The sequence below is a fragment of the Oryzias latipes genome, chromosome 24, assembly GCF_002234675.1.
Source record: "Oryzias latipes chromosome 24, ASM223467v1".
Taxonomy (NCBI): domain Eukaryota; kingdom Metazoa; phylum Chordata; class Actinopteri; order Beloniformes; family Adrianichthyidae; genus Oryzias; species Oryzias latipes.
The window spans coordinates 10,164,177-10,188,728 of record NC_019882.2 but is presented as its reverse complement, the minus strand read 5'-3'; the positions used below and the strand labels follow the sequence as shown (position 1 = coordinate 10,188,728).

The 24,552-nt window shown below is 42.2% G+C and overlaps 4 protein-coding genes across 4 annotated transcripts; 3 read left to right on the top strand and 1 right to left on the bottom strand.

The window, feature by feature from the left end:
- Positions 1-6,907: 6,907 nt before the first annotated feature.
- On the bottom strand, positions 6,908-9,563 carry LOC101166678 (ADP-ribosylation factor 6). The gene is made up of 3 exons (XM_004083519.4): positions 9,484-9,563; positions 8,784-8,921; positions 6,908-8,670 (listed from the first exon to the last, which is right to left on the bottom strand). Exon 3 carries the CDS (start codon positions 8,160-8,162, stop codon positions 7,635-7,637), a length of 528 nt encoding a protein of 175 aa, XP_004083567.1. The 5' UTR covers positions 8,163-8,670; positions 8,784-8,921; positions 9,484-9,563; the 3' UTR covers positions 6,908-7,634.
- Positions 9,564-10,163: 600 nt separating this feature from the next.
- prpf39 (pre-mRNA processing factor 39) lies at positions 10,164-17,294 on the top strand. The gene is made up of 15 exons (XM_023953206.1): positions 10,164-10,300; positions 11,145-11,504; positions 11,615-11,808; positions 11,889-12,014; positions 13,215-13,333; positions 13,422-13,589; positions 13,669-13,849; positions 14,246-14,353; positions 14,428-14,592; positions 15,029-15,155; positions 15,243-15,511; positions 16,092-16,276; positions 16,359-16,442; positions 16,523-16,637; positions 16,719-17,294. The coding sequence occupies exons 2-15, from the start codon at positions 11,177-11,179 to the stop codon at positions 16,803-16,805; spliced, it is 2,256 nt and encodes a 751-aa protein (XP_023808974.1). The 5' UTR covers positions 10,164-10,300; positions 11,145-11,176; the 3' UTR covers positions 16,806-17,294.
- A 512-nt stretch (positions 17,295-17,806) lies between these two features.
- fau (FAU, ubiquitin like and ribosomal protein S30 fusion) lies at positions 17,807-20,535 on the top strand. The gene is made up of 5 exons (XM_004083517.4): positions 17,807-17,907; positions 19,730-19,811; positions 19,889-20,033; positions 20,145-20,200; positions 20,316-20,535. The coding sequence occupies exons 2-5, from the start codon at positions 19,737-19,739 to the stop codon at positions 20,439-20,441; spliced, it is 402 nt and encodes a 133-aa protein (XP_004083565.1). The 5' UTR covers positions 17,807-17,907; positions 19,730-19,736; the 3' UTR covers positions 20,442-20,535.
- Positions 20,536-21,612: 1,077 nt separating this feature from the next.
- fkbp3 (FK506 binding protein 3) lies at positions 21,613-24,346 on the top strand. The gene is made up of 7 exons (XM_004083514.4): positions 21,613-21,748; positions 21,858-21,959; positions 22,031-22,129; positions 22,868-23,003; positions 23,079-23,146; positions 23,217-23,314; positions 24,119-24,346. Exons 1-7 carry the CDS (start codon positions 21,644-21,646, stop codon positions 24,171-24,173), a joined length of 663 nt encoding a protein of 220 aa, XP_004083562.1. The 5' UTR covers positions 21,613-21,643; the 3' UTR covers positions 24,174-24,346.
- Positions 24,347-24,552: the final 206 nt, after the last annotated feature.

Below are 24,552 nucleotides of genomic sequence, written 5' to 3'. Positions count from 1 at the left end.
TGGTAGAAATCAAGGATTAAATCAATTAATTTAGGAGCTTTTCTTGCAAATGCTTAGTCACTTTGGTGTCCTTATAGACAGCATTTCTAGGCCCATCCAGAGGCTGAAGGGGGTCTGGTTTGGAGACCAAAGAATTTTCTGTCTGCTCTTTGCAGATGATGTTGTCCAGTTGGCTTCATTAAGCAATAATGCAGTTCAAGACGTGTGAGGCGGCTGGAATGAGGGTCAGTACCACCACAGGCAATGATTCTCAACTGGAGAAAGCAATTTTCCTCCTCTGGTGGAGGACTCTAAGCATCTTGGGGTTTGTTTATGACTGAGGGAAGATCTGAGTGAGAGATTGACAGGCAGATTGGTGAGGTGTCCACTGTTTGGCGATTGTTGTACCGGTACATTGTAGTGAGGAAAGAGCTGAGTCAGAAGCATATCTCTCAGTTTAGTAGTCAATGTTTGTTCCATCACTCACCTATAACCATGAAATCTGGGTCATGACTAAAAGATAAAGGTCCCGGATACACTGGCTGACCTGAAAATGCCTCAGGATTCCCCCCAGAGGAGCTAGAGAAAATGGAAAGTCTGACCATCTTTGCTTAGACTTCTGTCCTTGCGACCCTGTCCCAGACATGCGTAAGAATATGAATGGAGATGGTTGGTCACAAGTGTTTTCAGTTGAGTAACTAGAGACCATAAATTGTTCTACACAATCACGGGTATCAGCTTGTGGAATGCACTGAAAGACGACCGTACAGGAAGGATTCTTGGAATGAATAAAAATAAACCAAATCACAGAGTTTGTTAGGGCTCCATATCTATTAAAATGAAGTGATAGCCAAAGAATTTCAGGTTGCTTTCGACGGCTGGTCAATAATGTGAGCTTGATTTTTATTTGATGAGTTTCTTTAGACTTTGGAGTAAAAGAAGTCCATTTTTTTAAATTTTTCTGTGAAAGCCAATAAGCAACAGATCAGCTCACAGTAAGTGCAATGGACTTTTACTGCACAACATTGGAAAGGCAACCTTTGACCAGGTTTTTACTACTTTTGTTAGACTTTTTGAATGTAAACGATGGGAGGCTTTTTACGGGGCCGAACCTTCTTGTGGTCTTATATGAGACAATCAGTCTACGAGTTTTCTCTTTCATTCAAAATGCATACATACAAAATAAACAGACAAAGACCTTTTATGGCTTATAAATATAGCAGGTTAAAGAAAAAGTATATCTAAAACACGGTATAATTGTTGCTCAATACGACTCACAATACCATAAAAATGTCTCACTGGAACAAAATATAAGACTGTTGTTATAACTTGTACTGTCTTCTCTTGAAAAGCCTCTTTCTTCTGATGTTTAACACAGGAAGGTTGCAGTCTTTGTCACTTCCTGTAACAATGCAGGAAGGACGCCCCCCCCCCCCCCCCCTTCACACACGCACACACACACACAGTTTGCCTCAAAATATAGATGTAATTCAAGGAAATTACAAAATCTTACTTTCATTTCCTAATGTCTAATCCTTTGGAGCAACAAGGCCCTCCTCATCAGCACGGCTGGGATTGGATTCAGCTTGTGGAGTGATGGCAGAAGGCAGTGGAAACAAAAGAAAAAGCCTCTGTTCTACCAGTTGTGCATCAAATATACAGCTTGGGTCACCTCAATGAAAAGGACGTCTTAGCAGAGCCAAGTTTAAAGCTGCTTGACCTACTATTGTAGGTCACGCAGTGGCCACTAATCTCGGTGGACAATCAGCATCTAGAAACAAAGTAAGACTTGTAGTCTGAGCAAATCAAATTTTATTTTACATCAGACAGAAGAGGTGGAACCCAATCAGTTTGTTTGAAAGTCTTAAAGTCCCACTATGACATTTTTTTTTAAATAAAAACGTTCCCAGAGGTGTTTCAATTAAGAATATGAAGTTTTTAACCAAAATCCCACAACTTAAATGTCTTAAAAGCCATATTTTATGTTTATCTGAAGCCTCTGTCGCCAAAATCCCCTCCACATGGACATGGCCGTAGGTGCTGAGCTGAGTATCTCCACTCTTGATCCCCCCCTTTCTGCAAGGTGCATCAGCACAAGTGAAGAGCTTGACACTAAGGGGGGGGGGGCACAAATGACACAGACTGACTGTCTCAGAAATGGTTGAAATTGTAGAATTCACTTGCACAGCAAATAACATGAAATGCCAGAAAGAAAGTGACTATTTGCACGTAATTCTCCCAACATGCAGCCAGTGCTAAACTTTTTTCTTGGCGGCACGGACCAAGAGGAAGGGTTAAGTTTAGGATTACAGGTTACAGTTAAGCTGTGTTCACACCGAACGCCAGAGGCAGCCAGTTCAATGTTGAGTCAATGGTACAGATGCGATCTAAGGTCCTGTGGTGGGATTTGAGCGATGGGTGCGGCGCAAAGCTCTGGCAGAAATGCGATTTCAGCAGCGCCGCGTAATTTGGTAACCCTCTGAACCAAATTGTCCAACTGTATCCGTCCTGGCTACTGTTGGGCGAAGGCCGGAACACCCCGGACAGCCTGTCGCAGGGCTCATGGAGCTGGAGTGATCCCGATCACTATGCCGGTTCCCAGAAGGTGAGCTGGCTGCGGGATGGAGAGCCAGCCTGCTCGGGCCTCCTGAACTTTATAATATTTTTCTTATTTTCATCGAGGCAATAATGACAAATGTCCCCTGATTTCATTCTTGTTCATCGCTCAATTCACGCCGCTGAGATTTAGCTAAAAAAGACAAAAATCCCAACATGCGCCTTCTACGAGAATCCCCAGACACATTTAATACTGTTTTTATTCCCTAGTAAACATTTTTCTAAAAGGATTAGCATGAAAAGTTACAAACCCAAGTCATTTATCATCAAAGTTGACTTTTTGGAGTCCAGTGTCACAAAACACAATTTTCATCTGAAAAGGCATTCCGATGAAAATTGTGTTTTTGGTGTTTTTAACATGTTCTTCTGGCATTTTCTGATGATGGAGGAAAAATATCAAGAAAATTCAGATTACAAATATATGTCTGAGTATTTCGTTATTCAAATTGTGGTGAATCAGGAACAGAGAAAGAATGACTTTCAAAAACAATTGTATTTGTGACGTAAAAATTTGTTGGGTGGGCCACAAGCTCCCTGCTCCGCTCAATTCAGATGCATCCACTTGTAGATGACCAGATCCATGAACATCTGCATTTTATTTGTCTGAGCTGGCATCTGCCTCTAAACTGTGCCACTAGATAGTTCAGATTTTGCTCGCCAATTTTGTTGCACCCACAAAGTTGGGTTAGGTGTGTGAGGGCCGTAAGCTAACATGAGAGAGTGTAAACAGAGAGCTCTCAGTTTTTGGAATAGGAATGTGGTGGGCGGGGTTGCTCTGCACCAATGATCCCGCCCACAACTCAGAGGTGACTTTCCAATGAACTGCAGAAGCTATGTCCTAGAAAATGACAAAGGTTTTTTTTTAATTTTGGCTCAGGACAGCATAATTGTAATTAAAAGACCACTCTGAATGCTTTTAATGTTGATCAAAAGATGGTTGGTCGAAATAAAATTTATGTCGCTATTAGACAAAAATAACCAGGTCTACATGTGCTTCCACCCTTCAGATAAAGCAGCTCCAGATGTGTGGAAGCAAAGGAGAGACATTGATCCCCATTTCCCCATTGATCAACAGTATTAAAACTAGGGGTGTAGGGGAAATACGATTAGGCGATATATCGCAATACTTCATGTGGCGATACTTGTATCAATTTAAATGCTTTCAGGATGATATTTGTTTACTTTGCTTTGTAGCAGGCTGAGATAAGAACGTGTGAAGCAGTGCAGCACCTCATGCATGGAGCATTAACCAAAATGCTGTCAGCCAAAAAGAAAACATGATCTGGTAAAATATCGCAGTATGTATCGCTGAGCGCGTATCGAGATACTCATCGTATTGTCAAACTCTTGCCGATACACACTGAGGCCACAAAAGTATTTAATTAAGTAATTGAAATTATGATAAATTCTGTGTCAAAATCATGTGCTTCCCATAATATTGTAAAACCCTATTTCCTCAGAAGAAACATGTCATTCAGAAGATATGTGTTGGTATTTTTTTTTTGTATAAAGGACACGTCAGCAGTAGGTCATGTGACTGAAAGTACCTGTAACTGATTTGATAAAGCACTAAAATAAACAGATGATCCTCACAACACCCCTTATTAAAAAAATGCAAATATTTCCCAGAAGGTCGAGATGTTTTGTAGGAGTTGAAAGTGTCTGAAGAGCTGTCAATCAAAGGGGCAGCAAACAAGGCGGTGGACAGAGGTCTTTCAAACTCAGCTGGTTTGTTTCAGACACACAGTAGCATGAGCAAAGGAGAGCAGCAGTGAGATAATGGAATCAGACTGAATTCAAGTGTCAAGGCCAGAGGTGAGTCTGACAGCCAATGAGTGGCGAGCATCTGCTCCTGAGTGCCAAACAAAACCATTTCAACCAGTTTACTGATTTGTAGGAAAAATAAAATCAGCTGCATACAACATTTACACTTAAAGCAGCTGTTAACAAACAGCCCAGTTCTTAGTGCAACAAGTGGGCTGTGGAAGGACAGGAAGCCGTGTCCGAAAGAGACCGCAGTTTCAGGGGAGATAACAGACGGCCATATTTGTGTGTGTCGATGTGGTGTCACGCACACGCTGCTTTCAGGCCGAACTTCACGTGAACGTAGGCTGAGCAAACGAATGAAGGCACACTCACACACACACACAAAAAAAAGACTTGCATTCCTGGAGTCTGACATTGTCTGCTGCAGCCATGTTGAAGAGAGCGTAATACCTCAAAAATGTCAGCTATTCCTGGACATAGTTTCTCATGAAGTCAACATTTATTTAAATGATGTTTTTTATTTTATTTCAAATTGGACTAACACTAATGGTTGAGAGCTACAGTTTTACAAAAACAATTAATAAAAGCTACTAAAAATTAAAAGAAAAAGTGTCAAGCAATGTATTAAAGATTAATAAGTATGTATGTCAAATAAAAAGAAGGGGTAAAATAATGGCCAAACTGGGTCTATGGCTGATATTCTGAACTAAATTGACAGCATTTTCTGCTCGCTCTGCTGCATGTTGTCAGTCCAAGGTTCCTCCTGCTTAGGGTCACGACCCCAAGCTATTGTTTGAGCCTTTGTGAACAATCAAAGGGGGGAAAAGAGCTTAAAACATGGAGTGAAGAGCAAACCCACAATTCTGGAACACATTTACGCCGGACTAACTGGTCTGGACCAGTTTGTTTTCTCAAATTGTCTGGATTGTTTAAGACGAGGAGAAGACTCACTTCAGCTTTGATGTCTAGCAGAATGTAGATCTACAAATTAAACCATTACCATGTTTTCGGCACCGTTTTTAACTTACGTCATACAGTACTTGAGATGCACCGAATTATTTAAGGAAACAGTAGAGTCAGCGTTAAATCTATCAGTCAGTCAGACTTTATCAACTGCATTACAGTAACTCTAGACTTGTTTGTGTCATGCAACAAACACGTCAGCCATGTTGGCACATACATAATACCTGCAACTCCTAACCTTGTCTGTGACGCGCAAAAAGCAGACCGATACCCAATGACAATTGTTATCGGACTAAAAACAATCAGACTGATTTAATTTCTGTTGCAAATATTGTTTTAAAATCCTTTCTAGTCTTTCTATCGTCTTTTGAAAAGCTTTTCTGGTGGTATTTAAAAAAAAAAGTGATATTTTTAGCAAAAATCAACAAACATGTCACGTTTTTAAGGACAAAGTTTCTGCAGAGTGGCAGTAGCTCGATGTTGGTGGGACTATTTATGCAGAGCAACCCCACCCACACTTCCCGTCACCCTTAACCGCGCTATCTGCATGCATGCCCTCCAGCTACCTTACAGCCCTTCACACCCCCAACCCAACATTACCAGGGCAGTGGATGCATCAGAATGGAGCGGAGCAGGGAGTTTGTATTCCGCCCAGCGAATTTTCTAGATCACAAATGAGCTCTTTTTCCAAACAGAATTTTTTTGTCTGCTCCTGATTCACAGCGTTTTGAATAAAGAAATACTCAAACGATATTTTAACCTTACTTTTCTATAAATCTGTCTTCAAACCTTACAAAAACGTGTTAAAACGCCATTTTTCTCTCAGTGGGTCTTTAAAAACTTTAACAGACTTAAAATCAATCTTCAAAATAAGGTTTTATGTTTTTCCTCTTTGTATTGACATTTTTTTCTTTTCCATTTCTGTGGCATAATATATAAAATCGGCAGAATTTTTTATTTATTTAGAATTTTTATTTTGGCACAGGTGATCTTTTTCTGCCTAAAGGCACAGGTCTCCATGACAGCAGATTTTCTATGAATCACTTCCCCATGCCACATGTTGATGTCACTGCGTGATTCACAGGCCGCTGTGTGCACACGGGGAGCTGAAACCACCAACTTCCCTCAATGGAGGAGGGTGAAACTCGAAATGAGCAGGTAGAAGTCTCAGAGAAGTCTTTAGCTAAACTTTAAAAAACAAAAAAGGTTTATAGAAAACTCAGTTATGGAAAAATGGGATCAGGATGATGGTTATATTTTACAAAGACTGCTGGTCACCGTCTGGACAGTCATGAAGTCATGCATCAGGTGAGCGGACACCGTGATACCGATGGTTCTGATTGAGCCCGGTTTCTCTGGCAGTCCCCCCCCCCTCCCCGAAACCAGAGATCTCATCATTTATTCACAGCAAATGAGTCACGGCATTGGCAGCAGAAAGGAAACGCGCCGAGGCTCACTTCACTTCACACGTCGCCCCTCTTTCAACCATCGCAGCGCTCCGAACCGTCACTTCCTCTTTTACCAGCTCTGCCTCTTTCTGAGCGGTGGCGGCCGCTTGCTGACAAAGGGAACTACTTCCATATGATCTGGATACATTTCTTTTATTATAATCAACAGCAAAGCAAAAGGGTAAAAAAGAAAAGAAAAAAAAGAAGTGAAAATTAAAGATAACAAGCGGTGTTTGAAGTGTTATAACAAGAGTAAGGGATTTGTTCCCTTACTGCATCATCCCAAAACGAGGCAAAACACAGGAATGATGGTGGAAGCAACAGGTGCTGAACCCGGAACCGCTTAAATACGAGTCACAGTGAGGCGTCCCCGAGCGGACTTTGTGGATCAAAGCATCAGAAGTGCCGGATCTCCTCATCGATCTAGCGTTACAGGTCCAAGGTCGTCCATGCCGCCTACGTCACACGTCCTTCTAAAGTCCACAGAGCATGTCAATCATCTGTCCTTTGGGTTAGTAGCTGTTTTTATTGTACCTTTTTGATGAATAAAAGCAATGTAGGAGCTGCAAATGTGACGCCACCAAGAACAAAACCAACCAAAAAGAATTGACAGTATACCTCAAACCAAAGCTTAATGGATACTTCAACAGTGCCGATTATACAAGACAAAGCAAAATGACATAAAAGAAGTTGAAATCTGGAGTTAAAAATTAAGTGATTATCAAAAAAAAAAAGAAAAAAGGAAAAGTTGCTACTCTGTAACATTTTCAGCAAAAATGAAAGTTCTCATGGCTTTAAATTGCATTTCGTAACACTTTTTTCAGCTACTTCCTGTGTACACGCTGGTGAGTTGAGGAAACATTAGGATTTGTAGTTTGATGTGAGCCAGGTGAGGCCCTCGTACAGTCCGTCCCCCGTCGTCGCGCACGAGGGTTGAACGTACCAATTCCTATCGCGGATGCGGGTCAGACCCAGTTTCTCCTGGATCTCGTGGGGCTTCATAGCGTCCGGCAGGTCCTGCTTGTTGGCGAAGATCAGGATGATGGCGTCCCGCATTTCCCGGTCGTTGATGATGCGGTGGAGCTCCTGCCGGGCCTCATCGATCCGGTCACGGTCAGCGCAGTCCACCACGAAGATGAGGCCCTGCGTGCCGGTATAGTAGTGTCTCCAAAGGGGGCGGATCTTGTCCTGCCCGCCCACGTCCCACACGTTGAACTTGACGTTCTTGTAGGTGACGGTTTCCACGTTGAAGCCAACGGTGGGGATGGTGGTGACCGACTGGCCCAGTTTAAGCTTGTACAGGATAGTCGTCTTCCCGGCGGCATCAAGTCCGAGCATCAGTATTCTCATCTCCTTGTTGCCGAAGATCTTGGAAAGCATCTTCCCCATCTTGCTGGCTCCGCATAAATACTTTCAGACTCTAGTGAATGAGGAGCGGCAGTTTGGCTGTGTGGATGTAGAGGGGTCAGAATTCACAGGGAAAGGTCCGTTTGGGCAGAATCGGTAGCAGGTGGAGGCCTGGGCAGGGAGGTAGGATCATGATCTGCCGCCTCCTTTTAAACCATCTCCTCTTTTTTTGGTGGAAACTTAACTTCCCATCTGAGACAGGCTGCTCCTGTCACCAAACCCACTTTTATGTAACTGGCTGTGTGAACTCTAGAGGCGCACCTCATGAACCAGGCCAAGACCCGGGCTTTAGACTTCCTCCTCACGTTGACTGCCACTCTTGGCTTTTTTTTCTCTCGAGAAATTTCACGCGCTCTTTTTTCCTCGCGAGGGAAGGAAAAAAAAAAGAATAAACACTCCAGGGATTAGAACCCGCCCGTTCCGGTTCTGTGGCGGGACATCCAGAGGAGTACCGCTTCGTAGCTCATTGATTCCCCCGACTTTCTCCTCCCTGTGACACACAGACAGTGCTGGTTTAACGGAGGGCAACTTTGAATTCGAATCAAACAACAGTGTCAACGGAAACCCTGAGCGCGAGCGAGCGGTCGCGCGCGGGATAGATACCTGTGTCATGTGGAGATCACGCCCCGCTCCCTCTCCGCTCCTCCAGCTCACCGTGCCTCTCCCTCCGTGTCAGCCGTTTAGTCTCAGCGGTGGAACCGGAAAAGGTGCGGACCCCGATCAGCCGCCACTTCCTCTACCCTGCTTACACACACGCTCCTGTTGCGTTCATGCTTTCCCTAAAACCTCGGACGTTTGAATATTAATAAAGAAACTGATCAGAGCAGTTGACAACAAACATTACGACCTGCATAAATGATTAGTCCGGCACCATTAATAAGTCAACTTGACCTATATCAGATTCATCAAAGGCAAACGACATTTATTCATTTATATTTATCATACATCTCTTAAAATGCATCCTTCAAGCTTGGTTTAATCAACCAAGTCGTTTTCATTACTAAAAATATACCACCAAGTTACCAATTGCAACAATGATAACAAATTTTAGTTTTAAATATTTGAAAATGCACACCAACGAGTAAAACAAAAATCGCTTTTTACGCAGAGATGGAAAATTCCGACAACTCCCAAAGGCAACTGCACGCCTTTTCGCATGCGCACAACGGAGCAAGTTCAGGCGCGGTCCGCTCTGATCTTGTTTGACGCCATTTGAGTGTTCATCATAGACGTAACATGCTCCACGCGTTGCCCACGGCTGCGCCACGCATGCAACCGCAGAGAACCCACGTTAATGGCTTACTTTAGACGGTTTGTGTTGTAACCGAGCGTGACGTGGAGGTTGTGAATGAGAGAGGCGGAGCAGGTCCACCGGTTCAGAAAGAAAGCCGCTTATCACGTGGCGTGTTTTTATTCAAACCGCGTAACTTGATCAGAAGTTGTCAAATAGAGGGCTTGGTTTAAATGTAAAGAAACTCACATTCTAATAATAATGATAATGATAATAATAAAGAAAACATTAAATGGAATTATTATGTAAAAATCCTAAGAAAATGTGGATGCATTATTACAAAAACATTTGTATAGTATAGTTCTACTTCTATATATAATTAAATAATAATTAAAACAAGGAAAAGAAATGACTTTAGATATTGATTCCTCTTTTGACATCTACCCCAGATGCATGAAAATGACTATATGTAATACTCTAAGTTGAAATTATTGTGTATTATAATAAAAGGTATCTGTATAAAAAAGAAGCTGAGTTGTACTAAAAATGGACATCAAGCAATACCTAAAAAAGGAAAATCAATAAAACAAAATGTAAATTGTTTTTGTGGTAGAATGAAGGTTATTTCGTGCATTTCTGCCTTTATTCTCTCTTGATGGATTTTTATGAGCAGACGTTTGCCCCCCTGAATTTGTGACTAAGAAACCCCGTGGTGAGTAGGTTGACGTCCTAAAGTTGTTGTGGACGGGCATGCGCACTGTATGCCTTTGCGCTTCCTTAAACGCGTTCATAATGGCGGTGCAGCTTGCTCAACCAAACTGACTGGCTTTTAAACTTCAAAACCTGCATTTATTCGATTGGTCTGATCACAGTAGCACAGATTAGACTGGTAAGATCTTCAAACGTGTCTTTGTTGCAAGTATGGTGTAATTTTCACAGAATTTTAAGCCGGGAGATGCGTTGCTAGCAAAAGTGCCGAATGGCGCCGACTACCTGGGTACAAAGGGGAAACTCGGAACATGTGGTTGCTAGCGATGCGTTCCTTCATACAAAGTTATTATTTACTGTCAAAAAGTTAGCATCGGCATGTATTTAAATGATATTCATGTTTGTTTATTGAATTTAACGCTAAATAAAGTGGCGTTAGCACTCTGCTGACATAAGAGGGACACTTGTTATGAAATAGACTGGTCCTGAGGCCTAACTTTAGAATGAACTTTGATTCGGACAGTCCCCGCCACATGGCCGGCGCAGCGTTGAAAAAAAGCGTATTGATACAGCATGTAACAAAATGATGCAAAAATCTAAAACCTACTGGTTTTGGTAAGGTCTAAAATGTTACAGTGACGCACTTTTTATTTTATTTTAGCTTCTTCCGGTTTAGCTTATTTGACTCACCGTAACAAGTGTCCTGGCTGGTGACTTACGTAACCCGCGTTAGGGTCGTTTCAAAATAAAATATACATGTATTTAAAAAAAACAACAAACATTTAAAAACCAGAAGTTTTCTGCCATTTCTTTATCATTTTTAATATTCTTTAAAGTTAATGGAAACACGCGTACACACACACACACGTTTGTGTATATGTGTATATATATATATATATATATATATTAATTCTCAAGTGTTTTAACATACCACAAACTTATTGACTAATATGTTTAAATTGTTAAACATATCTTTGGTCATTATATGTTATTTTCATCTTAAAAATATATGAATTTTCCAACAGGCCAGCAGCTCTCTAGAGAAACCGTTACTGGAATGCTAGAGACTGAGTCCCCTGCCATGGAGAGCAATGGGAATGCGTTTGTTCCTGACCTTCCAGTCCTGGGCCAAGGCACTGAATGGTCCATGAACCAGCCCCTGTCTGAGAACTCGGATGTTGCAGGCCAAGAGCAGCATGTGAACTCTTCAGAGCTAGGGTCTGTGGAAAAGGCTGTGGAGCAGTGTCAGCTCGCCAGTGCTCAGCTCCTTCAAGAAGCCCAACCACCCCCACCGCCTCCCCCTCCGCCACTGCCCACAGATGAACCAGAACCGGCAGCAGCACCAGAGGGCCCTCAGCCGGAGGTTCCCCAACCGCCCGATCACGGTAACTAAAATGATCACAAAAATAAGTTGATTTGTTGGTTTATAAAAGGCAGCCATTCTTGTGTTTGCACTTTGCTTTTCTGATTCCTATGTTTTTTTTTTTTTTTCCAGAAGAGACGGATGCAACAGTGATGGCAGAGGATGGCATGGAGCTAGAGGAAACGGCCAAAGATGCGACTCAAGAAGCAATTATTCCTGCAGAACCAGAGTTGCCGTCAGAGTTCGACAGGCTCTTTAAATCATGCGAGGAGAACCCCGAAGACTTCAATGCGTGGGTCGCACTGCTGCAATATGTGGAGCAGGAAGTATGTGAAAGTTTACCTTTAGAATTGCATCCAATTTTTATTCCCTCAAAAATTTAAGTTTTCATTTTGTTTTTGTGCAGAATCTGCTTGTAGGTGCAAGGAAAGCATTCGACACGTTTTTTCTGCGTTATCCCTACTGCTATGGCTACTGGAAGAAGTATGCAGACTTGGAGAAAAAGAACGGAAATATCCAGGTTGCAGAAGAGGTGAGGTTTTTCAGTTGGACTTTTTGAGTAGCATCCTGAATTTCCTATAAAGTTTTGACTTTAGATTTTGCTGCACTTATGAAAACTGTTGTTTTGCAAAAGGATGGGTTGAAAAGCAACCAATCAGTTGGTCGGGAGTCCAATGTCGGCTTTAACAGTCCTTGTGTTCTGTCAAAGTCCCTAAATGTGTGTTGTCTTTCTGCAAAGTAAAGTTCAGTATATCTTGAATATTATCTTATTATAAACCGTGCAGGAATGTGGGTTCCAGTTTTACCAAACGCACCAGACTTCTTCCTCGGGCCTAATTCAGTCTGTTTCTGTGGCTGATGGCTCATCTGTGTGCAGCTCCTGAAATAGAACAGGTCTCGGACATTGTGACACTTGTCGAGCTGGTTAAAGCAGACTGTCCAGCTGATTTACTAAAACAACAGATGAGGATTTAGTTTGAACATTTCAGTTGGAGAAGAGAAAGAACCAAACAAAAGGTGAAAGTGGAAGATGAGCAATTTCAGCTTCTGAGTTAAACCAGTGGTCAGTTCAAATCAGAGTTTATGAGTTTTCTTTAACAAAACAAAATGGATTTTGAGTCAAAAAGTGTTATAGAATAATCTTATCTAACTAGTAATCTTATTTGAGTACTGAACTTGTGAATGAGATTTGCTGTAATTCAGCAGTTGAGCAGATGCCTGACCCAGTAGATATGAATGAATCCAAAAACTGAAGGGCATTTTGAAAAGCTGCACGACGGTTTCATGCAGATGACGTTCAATTTCCATAAAGCACACAAAATTCAAGAGTTCCTGTGGAAAAAAAAATATATGCAGCATTAAAATGAGGAAGAAACTGAACTTTTTATTCCCAACTTTTTTAAAAAAACAAGATGAATAAAAACCCAAATTTAAAGGTTTTTATAGTGAAATAAAATTTAAAACTTCTTAATGGAAAAGTTAATTGCCTTAAATTTATTTGAAGACATTTTAGTTCTTTTAATGAACTTTTATTTTTAAATGAGTCAAACTTTTTAAGAAGAATGGTGGAATGAATCTTTTAGATTGTGGTTTGCAACACCAGCAGGGTAACACATTTTTACAATAAATGGAGAAAATTAAAGCGTTTTTGTGAATGAAAAACAAGAAAGAAAACATTACAGATGGTAGTAAATACATGTCATCAAGAGTGCTCCTTTCATTTGTTTTTCAGGTCTACAGACGAGGTCTTCACGCCATCCCTCTCAGTGTAGATCTTTGGCTTCATTATCTCACCTTCATCAAAGAGAACTCGGATCCCAATGACCCGGAGACCGAGGGACGCATTCGAGCGTGAGTGACGCGATTGCCGCAGCATTGGCCTAAGAGCTTGTTTTGTGGTGAAACAGGATCGCAGTCTAAATGTTTTTGTCCTCGATAGTTCGTACGATCATGCGGTGATGGCTGCCGGCACAGACTTTCGCTCCGACCGCTTATGGGAGTCTTACATTACCTGGGAGACGGAACAACAGAAGCTGGCGAACGTCACCTCCATCTATGACCGCGTTCTGGGCATCCCGACCCAGCTGTACTCGCAGCACTTTCAAAAGTATGGAGACGATCCGCGTGTGGCAGCTTCAGATTATTATTGAGATATAGTTTGTTGAGTAAAACCTGTTTATGTTTAGGTTCAAGGAGCACGTGCAGGACAACAACCCTAAATACTTCCTGTCAGAGGAGGAGTTTGTCCAGCTGAGGCTTGAGCTCTCCAAAGCCAGTCTGTCCGCTGGTCTGACTGAAGACGGGGAGCCGAGCGTTGCTGCCGAAGAGTTGCCTCCTGGAACAGAGGATCTTGCGGATCCCGCTAAGGTACGGGTCTGACCGGAAACCTTTAAAGGAGGGAAAACCGACACAATCGCCATTTTCAGGATTAGCAGGAGCATGCCTGTTTCTGATTTGATGGGGTACAAAAGTTCAAGATTGAAGGGTTGTTTTTATGTCGGCAGCCAAGACATGGAATGCCAGGGGAGGTTCAAGCTGGCATGCAACCTGGGACTCTCCCTAAAAGTAAAAGGGTCGAGCCAGAACTCCTCTGAGCCCAGCTCCTTCACCATCAGGGTGCACACATACCTCTCTCCTCTGCAGGCTTCTTGTGTGGGAACTCCTCGTGATGTAAACTTTTGGTTGCAGGATTGTCAATTTTTACAGGAAGTGCAGAATGTGATGGTGCTGAGCTGCTTTTCCGTTCTGCTTGTTTCCTTGTAGAGAATGACGGAGATTGAGAACATGCGCCACAAGGTGATCGAGGTGCGGCAGGAGGTCTTCAACCACAACGAACACGAAGTCAGCAAGCGCTGGGCGTTCGAGGAAGGGGTGCGTGTCTCCTCTTCCGCCGGAGTTTAATGCTAAAAGTTTGCGTCAAATTAAATTTGCTGCTCTTTCGGCAGATCAAGCGGCCGTACTTCCACGTCAAAGCCTTGGAGAAGACCCAGCTGAACAACTGGCGGGAGTACCTTGACTTTGAAATCGAAAACGGGACACCGGAGCGCGTGGTGGTTCTCTTTGAACGATGCCTCATCGCCTGCGCTCTCTATGAGGAGTTCTGGATCAAGGTAGCACGAGTTCAGAGCTGGCGCTCTTTTCTGCTACCTCCCTGCATTCCCCCCAGCAACGATGATTTCACATGGACTCAGTAAAAACGTCCTGCACTCTCTTTGCGTGTAACGTTGATATGTGACTGTCTGTTGTATTAGGGGATGGCCAGCTTGCCACACAAGATATGACTGCAGCATTTGCCAACTACTACGTTGCATCTTCTTCGTCTCCCACTACCTTACAGAATCTTATCTAATTGGTTCCATGAAGGTGCTGATGGGTTTACACAGAAAATTTCTAAAAACGATCTTGTCAATGAAGAAATTCGTTGTGCCGACGGAAATTTAGGTTTAAATTGTTTTGTCTCTTTCTCTGCTTTCCTTTCCTCTCTTTTTCTTGTCTTCTGTCCTCTCCTGCACTCTTCCAACTCGCTTTCTCTTTTTCACTCTAAAGTATGCAAAGTATATAGAGGTCTTCAGCACTGACGGCGTGAGGAACGTCTACAAGAGGGCGTGCACCGTCCACCTTCCCCGGAAGCCCGCCATCCACCTGCTGTGGGCGGCGTTTGAGGAGCAGCAGAGTGAGTGCTGGGATGGATGGAGGGAGGGAGGTTTTTTGGAGTTACATTTAAAGAAAATTAAAATAAAATAAAATCTTCTTCACACAGACGATGTGGAGGAGGCTCGGGGGATCCTCAAGACCCTGGAGGCGACCATCCCCGGTCTGGCCATGGTGCGTCTTCGCCGGGTTAATCTGGAGCGTCGCCACGGAAACCTGGAGGAAGCTGAGGCGCTGCTAAAGGAGGCGATGGAGCAGGGGAGGGATGTCACTGAGATGTCCTTCTATGCCGTGAAGCTGGCCCGGCACGTGATGAAGGTGCAGAAGGACCCGAGCAAGGCTAAGAAGGTTCTGCTGGACGCTCTTGAGAGAGACCCGGTGAGGAGTTAACACATCTGTCTAATGTGTTGGTTTTAGAAAGACTCATCTGAAAATCCGGAACTAAATAAACGTTCAGAACACATTTAGGTTTGGTTGACTGCATTTTAAAACAAGAACGTTTGTTTCTGATAGAAGGCGGGTTGGATAATGAAGCGCAATGGTCTGGTTTTGAACGTATGAGACGCATTCAGTGAAACGAGTCCGAGAAAAGTCAGACTTTAACTGTGTTTACAGTAACGCACGCGCTACATGTTAGCCCCGTTAGGGAACTCGCATGACCTGCCACTCCAAACCTTGTTTGCAAAACGCAAAAAAAACAAACGGATGCTGCTAAAACAAAAGTTTCCGTGACGACAATAACTCCCAACCTTATCAGTAACGTGTTAAATTATGTGATGGCTTTTAGGTTGATACAGCAATAATTACAAGATTGTGCAATTATGATTAAAAAATAAATAAAATAGGGATAAGACAGAAATATAACAGGGGAATAGTATTTCATAAAGTGGTTATTGTCATAGTTTTTCCCCCCAAAGTTGGTACTGAAACCTGTTTTTTTTATTTTTTGCTTCCAAAGACGAATTCCAAGTTGTATCTGAACCTGCTGGAGCTGGAGTGCAGTGGAGACGTGACCCAGAACCAGGCCGAGGTCTTGGCCTGTTTTGACCGAGCGATCAGGAGCCCCATGCCGCTGGACACCCTCGTCCTGTTTGCTCAGCGTAAAGTGGAGTTCCTGGAAGACTTTGGCACGGACATCAACACGTGAGTGTCCTCATCTTTGAGGGAGGAGTGAAAAAACCCGCTGGACCGTCCTTTAATGAAGTCTTTCCTGGTGTTTTTTCAGGCTTGTAGCTGCGTATGAAGAACAACAAAGATTACAAAGAGAAAGCGATTCTGCAAAGAGGAAAGCTGAGAACGGATGTGACGAGTGAGGGACAGCTTCTCTGTTTTTGAAGCCCAAACCTTTCAGTTCAGACTTCTGATGATCTGCTGGTTTCCTCCTTTCAGCTCTCTGGAGCCAGATGCCAAAAGGCAGCGTGCCGACGATGGCTCTGCAGTCGCAGCAAATTCAATGACCGACATGCAGGCGAACAACTCTGCCTACAACTACAACTGGTACCAGGTGGGCTGTCACCTCTGTGTTGCCGTACAGATGCTGATGCTCATCTTCAGGGTTAAACTCTACTCTCTTTGTCCTCTGCAGCATTATGGGGCCTGGGGACAGAACTCCTGGGGACAGTACGGCCAGTACAACCAGTACAACCAGTACTACCCCCCTCCTCCTACATGATCGACACGGCTGGCGTGAAGACCCAGACCTCCTCAAATCAGTTTGCTGGTTATCAGGAACCCTTTGCGTTGAATCCCAAACTCTGCACAGCATGATTTTCATTTCTTATTCTCCCACTTCTGTTTAGTAGTTAAACCCAGAAGTCAAAAGCGTTCTGGGGGGGTTTAGGACCGATTCAGCTCAAGTGAAGACTGCTGTATTCCTTTAGCGATGCTTATATTTTCCAAAAACCTTTTTGAGGAAATGACTGGTGTTTGAAGGGAGGTTAATATTTCAGTGTTTAGCTTTTTTTTTTTTTTTTTTTAAATCCTACTGGTTAGTTTTTGTCTGTTTTAGATTCAAACCTGCAAATGAGGCTTTCATTGATGTTTGAGTCATGGTTTCTTCCACATTGGTACAATTTTAATATGTTGGTTTCTCAGACAATGAAGATTTTCTTTCTTTTTTTAAAAAAAAGTTATTTCATAATAAAGAGATTACTATCTTCAAGTGTCATGTTGGATTTATTTATTTTTTGGACAGTTTTCTTAAATCTGGTGCTATTATTTTGGTCCAAATATTTTGTTTCCAATATTGGATAAATACAAAGATTCGACGTTGTACAAGCAAACTACAGTTTTAAAACCATTACAATTACATGAATCTATTCTTAGTCAAACACCTTTATAAATTATTTAAATGTTATCTTTGGACAATTATAAAAGGCCTGACAGTGAAAGTATTAACTCACATTAGCGGTGTCCTTGCAATTTTTCAATAAAGTTTTGTCAATCATACCTAGTTTTTTATGGTTCGTATTCCTTCCTGACCTCACATAAATGATGTCCTTCCCATGTATAAGCCTTTCTCTTATCTTAATCCTCTGTATTTTCAACCTCAAAACTTTTACCAACACATTTACCGTTCCTTTTGTCAGCGTGTCAAAAAGATTTTCTTTGCCTCCCCCGCTTTTCTCCAACTCGCTTTGTTTTTAATTTTTTAAATAAAGTTTAAAGAAAAAATGGCTACATACGCAATTGCCTACGTAATCGTGCACATGCGCATGCGTACCCTTAAGACAGCCCTTTTTCCGCTGATCGCCGATCAACGAGCATCAAACGAGGTTAGGCCTTTTGTTTTTTGAGTCAAAACTATGCATACAAACAATTCAGCACGTATTTTAACACATTTGTTGTACTCTTAAAACGTTTAATAACCATCTGCGGACGCGTATATTGTGACACGAGGGATAATTTTGATGTTTTTAGGGAATTTTGTGAAGCGCATTTCCATGTGGCTAGCATTGCTAGTAGAGTTAGCCGGAAGAGATAGGTTAAGTTCCAAACTGCGTTTCTGATCATCTTCTACTAGGATAAAATTTTTACTTTTGCATACAGAACTGGGTTAGTACCAACGTAGAAATTAGATATTTTACTTTTAAAGACAATTTAGTTCGTTTATGTTTACCTACCAGAAAACCTAAACCAATTCGAAAGTTTGCACGTGAACGCTAGTTAACGCCAACACGTTGTGACTAAAAATTAAGGCTTAAAATAATAAAAATATCCCTTTTTGTCTGATTAAATTGATGTTGGCTGTAAAAGTTGATCATAGCAAATTCATGAAGTTAATGAAAAAACACGATCCAAGTGTGCTGAAAAATACAAGTTTTATTACTAAGGCAAAATAGGTTGGTTTTTATATGAATGAACGATTAAAGGGGATAAAATAACGACCTTTGAGAAGCTCAACAATTTATTTTATTGCTAAAGTTTTTTCTATGACAGAATGTTCTGTTGTCTGGTTAAAAACTAAAAAGGTAAGTACGTTTAAACATACAAATCTGACATCAAACCTACAAAATAATGATATTCATAAAAACAAAGCAAAAATGTAATGTGATTTATTCAATATTAAAGAACTTTTGTTGTTAAACTGATCTCCAAATCTTATATTTAGTAGAGAAAGTGTCAGCCTCTTTGGTTGCAAATCCACATTTATTTAAAAGTGGGAAACAAATAATCCTAATTTCTTAAACCTTAGATCAGTAACAGGTTTGACAAATTGAGAAATGTCTCTTAAATCTGTTATTTTTTGCACAAGTCCCACTAGAGTTTTAACAAGGCTGTTGTTGTTTTTTATGCTAATGTAAATAAATATACCAGGGTAAATAATGCAGTTCTTTTCTCTGGGTAAGCTTCTTATTCAGGCCAAGATAAAGCAACATTTTCATCGACCACTATATAAACATCTTTTTTAAAAAGTTATAATAGTCCAACATCAAGTGTAAAAAGATTTTAAAATGTAGCTTTTATATAGAAGTTGAGTTATTATTGATTTGATTAAAATTTATTAAAGGCCTAACTACATTTTTTTCATAGAACACTGTTTTTACTCTTAATTTGAGTCTAAATCATCTTTCATATCTATTATGTTGTCCTCAACACATTAGTTGGTTGCCGTTGGTTTTTAAGTGGCGGAGCAGATGCTTCAGGAAGACGGCACAGATATTCAAGACGCGTGACCAAGGCGAGCTACTACGTCAAGAGTTATAGATAGATGTGGTGCTGACAATACACCATATTAATTCAATAAAATGTAATCCAGAATAAGATTAGTAGTGGCCAGTTAACAAGATAAGCACCGGTCCAGGGAGTTGGGGACTACTGCTCTAGGGATCCACCAACGTTTGCCTGACTGGATGAGAAATGTGCTCCTGTAAAGGTTTTCATGTTCTCCGCTTTGGCATGGAGATACCTGGAGGAGTTCTGCAGAATGGTTCAGCACTTTAGAACGTTTGTCCTCTGTCCCATTCATTCTCAGTTCCTTATAGAAGCTGTTGTTTAATAATACTGGCTTGAATGAAATGCTCAGTCGTCAAACTGCCCACGATTCCACACTATCTGTTTATACCAGCTTCTTAATGTTGTTGTTTGTCTTCTCAGCGTGAAGATGCAGCTCTTCCTGCGCGCCCAGAACACTCACACCCTCGAGGTGACCGGAGAGGAGACGGTTGGCCAGATCAAGGTAACTCAGCACCTGAATTTACCAAAACGACGCCTCCGGTGGAGGAATCTTGAAACCATGACTTGGTTTTCTTTCAGGCTCATGTCCAAACTCTGGAGGGAATCCTGGTGGAGGATCAGGTGCTGATGCTCACTGGCTGTCCTTTGGAGGATGATGCCTCCCTCGTGTCGTGTGGCGTCTCAGAATTCTGCACCCTGGAGGTGGCCGGCAGGCTGCTGGGAGGTCAGAAGAAAGATGAAACCTTCATTTTCTCATTCTGTGTGGCTTTGTGCACAATTCTCAGATAAACAAGAGAGTTCAATAATCAAAGACCACCTTTTGTCCTCCGAACAGGTAAAGTGCACGGCTCTCTGGCTCGTGCTGGAAAAGTGAGAGGACAGACTCCTAAGGTGAGAGCTTTTTAAGCCAAATATAATTCAACCTGGGGTTTTGTATCGTTTTGGAGCTGATGTTGTGAGGCGCTTGATGCTCTCGTTCCTAACCCTCAGTTCTTGTGTTGTCCAGGTGGACAAGCAGGAGAAAAAGAAGAAGAAGACCGGCCGCGCCAAGCGCCGCATTCAGTACAACCGGCGTTTCGTCAACGTAGTTCCCACTTTTGGAAAGAAGAAGGGGCCCAATGCCAACTCCTAAGAGGTTGTGTGACCTGGAGGTGGACCGGCACAGCTGGATGTTTTCACTTGACATCTTCTGTACAGAATAAAAACGCTGCTCTGGCTTCCCCGGCTATCGTCTGCTTTAATAGTTTCCACACGAGTAGCCATTTCAAAAATGGTTCTGTCCTTCTGGTTCGGAGTAGGAAATCAGTTCAAATTTAGTTGTTTTGCTCAAGTTCAATTCTCTTATTTCTTAATCAAGATGAGGATACACTTCATACATAAAATTCAGGCAGAATCGCCCTGTAGCATGTTTTGTGTCTGTTTGGAAAGTTTTGGTGTCCAAAATCAACAGTTAAAAAAATGACATAAAGAAAATAAAGTGAATTCAGAAACATCTGGATGAACTTCAGTGGTGTTTCACTTTAGAGGCTGCATTATAAACCCAGATCTCCTAAATAACAAACTCAAGGGCTGTCTGCACTAAAATTCACAAGTCTTTTATCTGCAATTGAGATAATTAAGATTAAACTTTAGCAAATGAGATCTTTTATGAAAATGGAAAGTATCATATTCCTAGTAATGTAATTGCTATTTTAATTTCCTGTTAACATGACAAAAAGCAATGATTTAAACACATTTTTACTTGACCTATAAAATAAGAGATAAAGATGTAATTGAAAGCTATCCCTTATTTTATTCTGAAAGTAGTTTTATTGCAAATGTTTTTTGCTCCTTTCTGTGAGTGGATTTTTAAATGAAAAAAAATTTCTAAGAACAAAAACCTAAATGGCAGGGATAACTTTGTAAATTACTGGTATAACAATTTAACCCTTGTGCTATCTTAGATGACCCCACCCTTCCATTGACATGTTCTCCATACCATGACAAAGGTGGATAAAGGTGGAAAGATTTCATGTAATCCATGGACACCATTGAAGATCACAAATCATTGAAGAAAAAAGGTTCAGAGCACTGTCTAGTGGGTCTAGATGACCCAACTCCCAACGTTAAAATGCCTAGGATAGCACAAGGGTTAAAAAATGTTATTGGTTAATCAAATAAGTTAATAATTAGAAATATAGCCATTTTGTCTCTTTCTGTGGATAGCTTTTGAGTTAATAAAATACAGTTATCTTTTACATCACAAAAACACGCTTTTATTTTGAAAGCTTGTCAACGGGATGACGTATACGTGCACAACCAATCAGAGAGACGCTGGACTGACCCGCAGTAAAGATGGCGGACGAACCCATGCGTGAGTGGACCGACGAGCAGCTCAGAAGTGACAGTGTGGCCAAAAAGGACTTAATAAAGTTTTTACAGGACCACGCGACTCACACGGTAGGAAAACTACGCGCTCGAGGGTTTACTATCTTATAGCTGTGATACTGCTGAGCGGTTGTTATGATTCAGCGCGTCGCAGCATGATGATGTAATTATTGTCTTGCAGTTCCTTTCTGAGTACAAACTGCTGGGAAACATAAAAAATGTCACCAAGACGGCGAATAAAGAGCAGCTGGTGGTCGCCTACAACCAGCTGTTTGAGAGTAAGGTGAGAGAGGCGGGTGAGTTTGTGCCGCAGACTAATAAAGGTTTGATTCAAAAACACAAACATGTCTTCAGAGGTTTAAAGGGACTGAACCAGAGGAGCTGACAGAGAAGGTGAAGGCGGTGAAAATCGAAGACAAGCCCAAAGAGGTGAAGGCGGAGCCTGTGGATGAGGTAATATCTGCTTTGATTTATCCCAAATTCCACCATTGACTGTAAATGAGAACTGGAGAGAGTCTGATGACACCCATAGAAAATATCTTACTTCCAGCTCCAACAAAACCAGGTCAATTCAGTCGCCCTTCTTCCAGAATATGGCTGTCGCCATGTTGGAACCAGAAATTGGCAGTAAGCAGTGATTGTCCCGAGTCCGGAAGAGTCAATGTTTCTATGGCAACCCTTCTCACCAACCAGGAAGGGGTTTGTTAAAAGGCCACACCCCCACCCCTTGAAACAGGCTTGAGAGAATGTCGATCTGTCAATCAAATGCTTTGAATGTTTACAGCGTGAGACCACAAATTTTTACCAAGGCATCCGAGTGGTCCGTGAAAACGTCTTTTATTAAGAAGACGTTATAGCAAAGGTATCAGAGCAAGAATGGTCATTCTGACCAATTGAATGACTGACTGAGTAAAAGCTGTTTATTTCTCTAGAGACGTCTATGGGATTTTGGCTTCTTGGAGTCAGCGGGTACTCAATCCAATTCTCATATACAGTCCAGCACTCGGGTTGGTTTCATGTTGTGATGGTCTCAGAATTGAAACCGAAGACCGAAACAGATCGAACTGTCAGGGAAAAAAAATCCTGCAATTCCAAACGCCAATCACTTTCCCCCAAGTGATGGGTTAATCTATTTATTTGACTTCATGAGGAGTTAATGTGAGTTTTCACACGGTGTCCGTCTCGTTTCAGGGTCCCCCTAAATACACCAAATCCACCCTGAAAAAAGGTGACAAGACCAACATCCCGAAGAAGGGCGACACGGTGAGCTGCTGGTACACGGGCAGCCTGGAGGACGGGACTGTCTTCGACACCAACATCCCCGCAGGTACCAGGAACTGTGGGCCTTGACTTTTCCAGAGTCGCTCGCGGCTCCATCGTCACTGCTTTCTCGTTTCCATAGCGGCAAAGAAGAAGAGGCAGACCAAGCCGCTGAGCTTCAAAGTCGGCTTGGGGAGAGTGATCAGAGGGGTACGTTTGCCTTCTCTCTGTTTATTCACGGCTCTTTGACTGACCTGTCTGTCACCCGCTGTCGCCACAGTGGGACGAAGCCCTTCTGACCATGAGCAAGGGGGAAACTGCACGGCTGGAAATTGAACCAGAGTGGGCGTACGGAAAGAAAGGCCTGCCAGACTCCAAGTATCCTTTCCTGCTGGACTTTTATTTTGAAGTGTGCAGACATGGATGACAGGGTTCTAGTATCAACCCGTTACTAGTGAAAGTAGTTGGAAGAGTTTTGGGGTGAGAAATGTTGAAGCGGTGTAAATCTTTTGAATCTTGCTCCAAGCCTCTTTCTGTAGCTGCTCTTTTCCAACATATGAAAAGGATGCTACCCATACGTCCCTAAAAAACCTGAGTCTAATAGAAAACCCACAATGACCTCTGAAGAACTTTCCAACTCAATGGCAATGGAAACGGAAACCTCGGGATCGGCGCTTTGAGGAAAAATGAGCGGTTCGGTATCAAAAATGTGGTGTCAGTTGGACATCTTCCTGCAGGGAAATGACCTAAACCACAAACATCTACCAGGGATCTCCAACCCTGTTCCTTGTGAGATACTGCCCTGCTTGTTTTGCAGCTAAGCCTGCTCCAATCATCACTGCTCACCTGGATCAGGTGTATTCAGTCGATTAGACACTGGGCTCACTCAGTCCAGCCAATCAGGACTTACTGCAGCAGTTAGCTGTAAAACAAGCAGGGCAGTAGCTCTCAAGGAACAGGACACAGTTCTTTACACAAGACTCTTCTGAAGTGAAACCATCAAAACCTGAGACTTTTGCAGCTCAATTTCATACGTTTTGCAACAGACAGTGAAGCTGAGAGAATTGTGTCTTTCGTCCAGGCCTGCTTCTGCATTGCATCAGTTTCTATGATTTAACTCCAAAGGGATGTTTTTTTGATGATGCTGAAGGTTTGTTTTCGCCTGAACTCCTTCTTCTCCAGAATTCCTCCAAACGCAAAGCTGATATTCGAAGTTGAACTGGTGTCCGTGGACTGACCGCTCTGCGCAGGTCCTCGCTTAGGCCGACGGATCGCTGTGGTGGAAGTTTTGGCCCAAATGTCCAGCATGAAGCCTCCCGAAAAAAAGAGCTGGGCCATACCAGGAAAAAAAACAACCTCATTTTATTTTGTTTACAAACTCTGAACTAATAAAGTTGTTTTCTGTCAGACAAAGCCTTCAGTTGGTTTCTTTTATGTATGGATCACCAAAATAAGCAATCCAAGTCAGATATATGTATTTTTACAAATGCAATCTGTTATCTACATGTAATAGAAAAAAAGAATGTGGGAAAAATACTAGGTTAATTTCAAAAGCTAGGGCTTTCTCACACAGCAGAAGAGCAAACCAAAAATGAAAGTAGAGTAAACTGCTCGGG

Excerpts from the sequence above, each read along its gene's own strand:
- prpf39 (XM_023953206.1), top strand. The coding sequence starts at position 11,177 with ATGCTAGAGACTGAGTCCCCTGCCATGGAGAGCAATGGGAATGCGTTT. Across the intron at positions 13,334-13,421 it reads ACCGAGGGACGCATTCGAGC|TTCGTACGATCATGCGGTGA; the intron begins GTGAGTGACGCG and ends TGTCCTCGATAG. Across the intron at positions 13,590-13,668 it reads TACTCGCAGCACTTTCAAAA|GTTCAAGGAGCACGTGCAGG; the intron begins GTATGGAGACGA and ends GTTTATGTTTAG.
- LOC101166678 (XM_004083519.4), bottom strand. The coding sequence starts at position 8,162 with ATGGGGAAGATGCTTTCCAAGATCTTCGGCAACAAGGAGATGAGAATA.
- fkbp3 (XM_004083514.4), top strand. The coding sequence starts at position 21,644 with ATGGCGGACGAACCCATGCGTGAGTGGACCGACGAGCAGCTCAGAAGT. Across the intron at positions 21,749-21,857 it reads AGGACCACGCGACTCACACG|TTCCTTTCTGAGTACAAACT; the intron begins GTAGGAAAACTA and ends ATTGTCTTGCAG. Across the intron at positions 23,315-24,118 it reads AAAGGCCTGCCAGACTCCAA|AATTCCTCCAAACGCAAAGC; the intron begins GTATCCTTTCCT and ends CTTCTTCTCCAG.
- fau (XM_004083517.4), top strand. The coding sequence starts at position 19,737 with ATGCAGCTCTTCCTGCGCGCCCAGAACACTCACACCCTCGAGGTGACC. Across the intron at positions 19,812-19,888 it reads AGACGGTTGGCCAGATCAAG|GCTCATGTCCAAACTCTGGA; the intron begins GTAACTCAGCAC and ends GTTTTCTTTCAG. Across the intron at positions 20,034-20,144 it reads GGCCGGCAGGCTGCTGGGAG|GTAAAGTGCACGGCTCTCTG; the intron begins GTCAGAAGAAAG and ends TCCTCCGAACAG.